At 37.7% G+C, this 9169-nt stretch overlaps 1 protein-coding gene across 1 annotated transcript; it reads left to right on the forward strand.

Moving 5' to 3' along the window:
• Window positions 1-2346: 2346 nt before the first annotated feature.
• Window positions 2347-5569, forward strand: LOC122072975 (protein BRANCHLESS TRICHOME-like). The gene is made up of 2 exons (XM_042637422.1): window positions 2347-2507; window positions 3926-5569. Exon 2 carries the CDS (start codon window positions 4229-4231, stop codon window positions 5279-5281), a length of 1053 nt encoding a protein of 350 aa, XP_042493356.1. The 5' UTR covers window positions 2347-2507; window positions 3926-4228; the 3' UTR covers window positions 5282-5569.
• The last annotated feature ends 3600 nt before the right edge of the window (window positions 5570-9169 follow it).

The raw sequence follows: 9169 nt of genomic DNA on the forward strand, positions 1-9169 counted from the left end.
AAAAAAAAAAAAAAAAAGAAAAGAAAAGAAAAAGGGGACTTTTTAGTGTTAGAACAAACACCGAAAAATACGAAAAAAACACAAACACATATTCACGCAAGACACAGATTTAACGAGGTTCACACACCGATGTGGTATGCTATGTCATTGGGCAAAGAAGAAGGTTATTCACTGTATTTGGAAGAAGATTACAAAGGAGATCTCTCAAGAAGACCCGAACTCACGGCAAGAACACTCGCCTATAAACCCTAAAATGAAAAACCCCTAATCTCTCGATGCTTGCTCAACAAGACGATAATACACACACACACACACATATATATATATATATATATATATACTCCTCCAAGACAGGTCAATCCATACGGTACCGTGGGGGGCTACGCCCCTGCACCCCCATACGCGATTAATGCTGGGCTCCAACCTTCTGCTACCATCACGGAGCTTAAAAAAAAAATCCTATTCGGCGGGTTGCACTAAAATATTCCAGGGCGGGTCGATCTTCAAAATGGGTCAAGAATTCGAGACAAACATAACAATGACCTTTAGGATCTTTCAAACCCAGCATTTTTACCCATTTCAATTTTTCCCTTGTAATTTGGTCAAAATGAGATTTTGGACCCGAACTTTGGTTCTGAGCTACACTCAGTTTGAAATCCTGCTGTTCATGACTAACTCCTCTTCCCCAAGTGATACAGAGGCTATCCAGTGTGTTAATAAATTTGTTAGGCTTAGGAAGCCAAAGCCTAGGAAGAAATCCAATCCAATATCTGAGGCAATTGGATGGAATTTTGATAGAATTTTATTTATTTTAAATACTTAGGGGAGATTGTGGGTTTTGTCCTTTATTTACCTGGCTGTGGAGGTTAATTTGCATCCTTCTGTTGGTGATATTAGGCTAGTTTTGGGTTAGAAAAAGTTTCTAATATTAAGGGATTGGGATTAGAAGTTGCTTTACTAGAGTCCTGAGTTTGTTTTACTTTATTTCTGGTTGTTTTGAGTCATTTGTCTATTATGATATTATTATCAGTTTAGTGTGGATGAATGGAATTCATTTAGTTTTGGGAATGTATTTCTTGTCGGTGCCGATGACTTGTTCAGCAAGGGGCTGATTTGTGAGCTTTGACAGCTTCTCTCTCTCTTCCTGCCTCTGCAAATGATTCTCTTTCCATATCAAAATTTCTCTTCTGAGGTCAGTATTATTCTTCATTTTCACTCCTTGCGATTGTCTTATTTTGTGCTTTCTTTTCCTAGTTTTTCTTTCATTTAATCTGCTATAACTAAGTTTATATTACTTTCATCTTTTAGTTCTGAACTTCTTTAATCAGTCCCTCTTAAATCTCTCTCGACATTTAATAGACGAGATTTAATCTGGTATATCATTTAATCAGACCTATTTGCATCTTAGAATTCAGCAGAGAGACTTTGTTTCTGGTTTGTATTGACTGATCATATTTTTATGGTTGTTGATATCTAATACTTCTTTGCATATTCTCTTATTAGTTTCTTTGCTTGAGTTCATAAATATTTTGAAAATTCCTTAATTTTTGTTCACTACAATTTGTAGACATTGTTCAAGGAAACCAGAAATGGATCGCCGATTCCAGGCTAATTGGATTGGAATTAGCTGGATCCGATTTCTGATTCATAAAATCAGTTGATTTCTATGGTTTAGGTTGATTCTTGTCGACTTTGGACAATTTCGGTAGAAATTGAAATTGGCAGAGGTTGATCTCATTGCCAATTCTGCTTCCTCGAACCTTCTTTGCTAGTAGATATCAGCTAGCTCTACTATTCTGCTTCCTTAATTAGTGTTAGGGTTGGCATATATACATGAATCAGTATACTCGAAAGCACTTTACTCCACATAGTGAATGTTTGCCTCTTCCGTTGAGTTTTGACGTAAGTTGTTAAATATCTGTTCTTTATCTAGCCTGTTTAACTCTTATCTCAATACCTGTCATCATATTTTGACCGAGCCATCAAGTTAATGTTTGCCTCTTCCTTCTTGTCTATTTACTTAGCGAGAAAACTAAAGCTTGAGCCAGGGTTTCTGCCTGAACTTTCAGCTATTATTTTCCTGCTTTTGTGCTTGTGTTGGCCGATTGGATTGGAACTTTCAGCTTCATAGAAAGTCAATTTGATATCTAATGAAGATTTCATCTCAGTATTCAAATTTGAATCCACCGATGATTACCCGAACTTGAATATGATAATATCCCTCCATTTTTAGTATCAAATTGTGTCATTACTTCTCAATTCTAATGTTGATATTAGTATCTATCTCGTGCTTATGAAATGGTCTTATAAGTTGGCTGCAGGGCTCTCAGTTTCAGTGGCTGTCACAAAAATCAAAATGTGAGCAGATGCAGCTATAGGAAGGGGACCGGTAGAGAGAACAAAGTATCATAAAAGCATCCATGTGAAGGAGTCCCATGGAAGATATTGGGCCATCTCTGTTTGAGCCTCCTTTTCTACTTTTGAAAATCAGTACAGCTTTAGCCACGGTGGGTCATCTTGAATCATCTCTCCAAGGTTATTAAACTCAAATATATATATATATATATATATGTATATTTATATATTTGGTTAGACCAAGGTTATTAAACTCTGAATAGGCTGGAATTGGGATCTGTTTTGGCCGATTTTGATCCGAATCGGCCGATAGAAAAATGGACTCAATGCTAAGAGTCATTTAGTTAGGTGTCAAATTTCAACCCGAACCAACTGGACCAACAAAAATAATAATTAAATAAATTGTTAAGTTTGTCTCGAATTCTTGATCTATTTTGTAGATCGACCTGCTTAGACATTTCGGTGGCGATCCAAATGAGAAGTTTTATGAGATCTGCGATGAAAGCAGAGGGGTTGGGCACAACACTGATCTTGTATTGGGGGGGTGCGAGGGCTATACCCCACGGTATGGTTCGACCCGAGGGATTGACCTTTGACTTGGAGGAGTGTATAATGTACTATCATCTTGTTGAACAAGTCATTGTAATTTGGGGGTTTTTCGAATTAGGGTTTTAAAGGGAGTTTATTCGCCGCTGCTTGAGTGTAATCTCTTTTTTCTACATAATGAAACATCTTCTTTTTCGCCCGAGGATGTAGCACACCACATCGGTGTGTGAACCTCGTTAAATTTCTGTGTTATGCAAATCTGCTTTTATTTATTTTCGTATTTGTTGGTGTTTGCTATAACATAAACCAGGCTAAACCTTTTAACAGTTGGTTTTGATTTGGCCTTTTATTAAACCAGTAGACAATTGAACTAGATCAGACTGAAGGAACACAAAAAATCCTAATCGAAACCAGCAAACACGATAAAATATTATAAAGAAACATGTTAAGACATTATTTTTAATATATGTGTTAAAAAAAAAATCAAACTAATATCAATCCGAAACTGTTAAGAAGCCAATTACTGAGTTGAACCGAAATCGAACGAAAATGAATTTTGTCAATAACAGTTTGGTCCAATATCAAACCTAAACTATTTCAATTTGTCCGAACTTGACCAAATTGATTGACACTTGTTAGTGCATAATGTCTTGTATTTCGTCGTAGTTTAATCCAAGGAGTACTGGTGTAGGCCCCAAACAAAATGGCCGTCTTGCTTGTATAGTGGGAGTGTAGGGGAGTATAACCCTTTGTTCAAATTTTTTATTTGAGGGTAATTTCGTACATTTTGATATTATGGTTTTTTCGTCTATAAGCAATCCTAAGAGGTGTGAGGATGAGTGTAACAAAAACCCTATTCTCCATTTATAATGAAACATAATCTCATTCCATCTCATCAAGATCGTAATAATCTTGTTAAACTTTGTAAATCTATATGTATTATTTGTTGTTATTTTTTCATTATCTTTTGTATGGCTTTTAAAATTGCATTTCTATGATACCGATGGATTAAATGCTAAAACAGAAAAAAACAGAGAAGACACTAGGCATGAGAGAACGATGTGAGGATCATCTCCACTCTCCACCACGAGGACTTTATCATCCCCACCAGTTTTGGTTACAGCGGTGAGGTGCGTAAGGCGCATGTGATCCATCCTTTTCTTTTTGGATCGATGAAAGTAAATGGTTGGACTTGGAGAGATGGGCCAACCCCTGTTACCTTTCTTTTTCTTGAATCTTCATCTTCAGAAGTAGATCTTACCCAAAAAGAAACAAATTAAAAAGGCAGCAAAAGAAAGAAGAGAAGAAAAATAAAGCCATAGGAGATATGGATGAGATGATGGCTTCGGCGTTGATAAGAAACCCAGATGCAGAGGAGGAAGACGAATTGAGCAACCAGACCATCACTACTCCCACAACTTTACCAAGCTGGAAGCTTTACGAAAACCCATTCTTTAATTCTCAACAACAACAACAACAACAACAGCAACAGCAGCAGCAGCAGCAGCAGCAGCTTCAGATACCTCGAAGAGGGCGTCGCCATCGTCTCCCATTACCTCTCTCTGCTCGTAAAATCGCTGCTTCTTTGTGGGATCTCAGCTTCTTCAGATCCATAATGGATTCCGAGCTCGAAATTGTCAGGACCCAGATCGTAGAATTGAGGTCAGAGCTTCAGTTTGAACGCGAGGCTCGTAAGAAGGTAGAATCCATGAATAAGAAACTGGCCAAAGAGCTTTCGGAAGAGAGGAAAGGGAGAGAAGCTGTAGAACGAGTTTGTGACGTACTAGCCAAGGAGATCGCATCGGATAAAGCAGAGATAGATCGGATGAGGAAAGAAATGGAGGAGGAAAGGAAGATGCTGAGGATGGCTGAGGTACTAAGGGAAGAGAGGATCCAGATGAAGCTAACGGAAGCCAAGATGTTGTTTGAGGAGAGACTGTCGGAATTGGAATTGGACTTCACCAAACCAAAGGGGTTTCAGTTTCAGTTTCACTCTCCATCTCCAATGGACAAGACAAAAGCAGAGGAGGATAGTAAGAAAACTTGTAACGAGGTCGCCACCAGCAAGACATCATCTGGGCATGGGAGTCGTACCTGTAATTCCAAAAATTCAAATTTGACATCACCATATTTCGACAATGGAGGTGGTGGTCGATCCATCATGAATCAGAATCAGAACCAGAGAAGAGCATCAGCGGAAGCAGAGAATCCCCACATAAAGAGAGGAATCAAAGGGTTTGTGGAGTTCCCGAGAGTGGTTCGAGCAATTGGACCCAGAGGGAGGCATTCAAGCTCCAAGTTGGAGTGTCAAAAAGCTCAACTTCGCCTTCTACTGAGACACAGAAGCCCTATCCGAAGCCATAATCTCATCATGAGTTGATTTCTCTTGTTCCTCTATCTCCCCTACCGATTCCTTTTCTCATCTTTTAATTAATTAATTTATTTTTGTCAGTTGTGATGAGTTCTTCCTGATTTGTGTATTTATCTGATAATCTATAGTTGTTCAGATTTTTTTTTTTTAAATGGGATTTTAATCCAAATTTTGATTGTGATTTGGGAGTTTGTAATTGCTCTACTGTTATTCTGATTTAAAGCTTATAAAAGCACATATATGAGGAGCATATAGTTTGCAATTAAAATTGAAATGGCAACAACAGTATTTCGTCAACTATTGCCTCTGAATTCTCAATAAGATACGAAGTCTGAAAGCTACTGCAATTCTTTCCATGCTTTGAGTTCTCTCTGGTTGCTTCTTGTTTCCTTTGCAGTTTATTAGAAATGGTTGGAGATTGGATCTTGAGTTTTTGACTTGCCTTTGATGGAGTCCTGACAGTTTTTTCTTTTTTGACTTTTTTGAAGATAGATAAAGTGAAGGATCAATGGGATTGATATAACTCATTAAGATTCGTAGACTTCAAATCAAATCTTGTCGAGGTTGGATTCAATTTAAGAAAAGAAAGATGTCAAACCAATACTTGAATTCAATACGAAGTCATAATCAAATTCATCGAATTAGGAAGCTTTATTGGAATTAAGAAAATTGGGTCAGACAAAATAACTCCCCCAGGACCCCCCAATACCCAAAAGTCTGAAGAGGCTAAGAAGTGTCCTACCCTTATCATTAATATGTCCCCCCATTCAAGGTAGTTTCATAGCTTTACTGGAAAAGGAAGTGTCTACTACACTGTCCACTGTCCACTGTCCACTGTCCACCCCTTCACCCAAATTGAACTGTAGCTTTCAATCCAGAATTTACCAATCTTCCAATAGTCCAGTGTCCACTTGTTTTGTATTAGATCTGAAGGTCTCTGCTCACTATTCTTATACTGGTAAATATACTTTGCACATGGTCTTATGTTGGGAGGAGAGAGAGAGAGAGAGAGAGGTTGCCAATCATAGCCGAAGATATCAAAGATAGATAAACATTAAAGAAGATATGAACAATTAGCAACGAAAGATCATCTTTATATAGATCCACAATTGGCATAACAATTGGCGTAACTCATATATAACTTGCATAAAAGAATAATTAAACACGAAAATGTCAAAGAATGACATTGCAATGGAAAGTTAAGAGGAAAGCCCATGGTCAAGGGATTCCCCTTCACCATGGCTTAAGAAAAACTTGGTCCTTTCTCTTTTTTTAAATGGTAAACAGGGCATACCACCTGACTCTGTTAACTATTCTTAACTAATGGATGGCTTTTTTAAGGCAGGAAGGAGCTTGTTGCTCTTAAAACTGCCCAAGAAATTAATGAGAAACTGTTTTCATGGCAAACAATATCTACATCAATGGTCTCTTGAGGCTTGACAAATTTGTAGAAGCACAATAAACATATACTGGAATAAGACAAGTGGGCTAAGCTCCTGATCATGCTACATTTAATATCATGATCAACGCATGCTGCAAAGAGGGAAACTTAATGAATGCTCTCCAACCCTGGAATGAGATGAATAGTTATGGGTTACAGCCTATTCAATAACTTGTAACAACCTTGTTAGAGAGTTCTGCAGTGTGGGTTAACATTCGATAATAGTATACGTTATTAATCTCCCTAGTCCATAGGGTGGATTCAAGAACCGCTTACTCATTATATAGGGGCATAATGAGTATACTATGATCTCATGCACATTTGCATGTGACTCATTCTGAACAAACATTCATTCAAGGCTTGTATTTTTTAGGCATACATACAATACCGAAGATTACAAGCAGCAATGTACATGCTAAAAGTTTCAATTGGTAAACCAAGATAACACATTATTTGAAGGAAATAAGAAGCAGAAATTTGAGTTGTTGGACAAGCTTTCTCTATCTGAAGCTTAAAATAAAAATCATCTGTAGCAATTTGAAGATACAATAGCAATATGAAGAATAAAATAGTACAATAGCAATAGAGAGAATAAAATAAGGAACAAGAAAAAGCAAATTTAAAAAGGTTGTCATTTAAGTCAACATAAAGAAGATTTAGAAAATTCAACTGGTAGTTGGAAATTGGAATTAATAGTGAGACAAATTTAAGACATTAGAGAAAGTAGAGTATTGATGCTTGAACTGATAATATTTAGCTCTTATACCAAAAAGAAAAAGAAAAAGAAAAAAAATTCTGCTCAGATGTGAATAATGGGCTAAGTTATAAAGTATCAAGATGAAAAAAAGGTGCTGAAAAAAAAAACATATAAGTAAGAGAGAGAGAGAGAGAGAGTATGTACGTAACAAGGAAAGAGTTTTTATGATAAAAATCCTCATGAGCAATGACAAACCCTCCCCCCCCACCCCCCCCACCACAGAAATGCAAAACACCAAATAAAGATTAAGAGGCTTGAGAGCCATAAATTCCACTATCCATGCACTGAAAAGATTTCTTCCAATATCAGGTCAAGAGACAAATTCAGAAGTAAAACTGTAGAAGGAAGGAGTCCATTTTTTCATTTCTGATTTTAGTTTCAACAGTAAAATGGTTTCTCAATAATCTACTTATGGATGCAAATTCTTCCATGGTTGGCAATTAAAAAATTATGCATGACAGAGAACCTTGCTCTCAAAAGTTAATCCTAAAGTAAATCTAAGCTTGCAATAGAACCACATCCTAATTATAAGACCCTACGTGAAGCAATCATAAATTCATTACTTCAGGACCTCTTTCTCTTATTGTTCTCTCAGTAGTTGCTAATGCCTCAAGTGCCTCAAACTCTTTCAATATCCTCTGAGAGTCTAATACAACTGATTTGGTGAGTGATGGGGAGGTATGTGAGAGAAAAAGAGAGACGGATGTCAATGCAGGAGAGGTCAATACAGATTGGCATCAACCAAAGTTCAACCCTGAAACAGATGAAGGAGCTTTTATGATTTAAAGGGGACTGATAGTTATACATGTACAAAAAGGTTGTATAGCTATTCATTCCAACAAAATCCAAGAAACACTAATGAGATAGCAGATGAATTAACAAATAGGAGCTATTTTGCCAAGGGTTTGGGATGAGGGTGAATCTAAAATTGCCAAGACACAAATCTAATAACAGACATGACATGTTCCCAAGCAATTATTGAGGTTTATTTCAGTTATGAAATTCAAAGGATAAATAAATCTATATTAACATAAATCTGAAAACTAAGCAAGCTGTGGCACTAACCATGAGAAGACAGAAGAACAAAATGAAAAGGTAAAAAGATACCATTACATAACGCAAGAATGACATTTATACAATACCTCAACACACTGCCTTTGGCTTATTTATTCATGTGCTTTGTGATATTTTCCTGTTCTAGTCATGGGAAGAGAGACTGAGACCGACGGAGACTGAGACCGACGGAGATCTGGTGACTCTGCCACCACCGACGGAGATCTGGAAACTCTGCCACCACCGACGGAGATCTGGAGACTCTGCCACCACCGACGGCGCTTATCCGTCTCTGTTAGCAGTTGATAGCGTAGGCGAATCTCCATTTGATTGCGGCAGCGGCCGGTGAGTTTCTTCTTTAATCCAAACTATCGGGCCTCGGTTGAAAGTCACGAAAAAGGCCAGCGACTCCATCGTCTCAAGCTGCACGAAGCAGACAACCATCGTCTCTGTTGCTGTTCGCACCTGCAGACCAGGGATCCCACCTCAAACGAATTTGCAGCTTCTGCTCTTTGATCAGCTTCAACTGCAGACTCCCTTCGGGTTCGATCGGGTATTCTAAGTCAGGGGAAAAGCAGGGAAAGATCTCTGAGAGTCTGAGGAAGTGAATCGGATCTTCTTGAGGATTTTGTGAGAAAAATTTGGA

This window comes from Macadamia integrifolia, chromosome 3 (assembly GCF_013358625.1).
Source record: "Macadamia integrifolia cultivar HAES 741 chromosome 3, SCU_Mint_v3, whole genome shotgun sequence".
Taxonomy (NCBI): domain Eukaryota; kingdom Viridiplantae; phylum Streptophyta; class Magnoliopsida; order Proteales; family Proteaceae; genus Macadamia; species Macadamia integrifolia.

Excerpts from the sequence above, each read along its gene's own strand:
- LOC122072975 (XM_042637422.1), top strand. The coding sequence starts at position 4,229 with ATGGATGAGATGATGGCTTCGGCGTTGATAAGAAACCCAGATGCAGAG.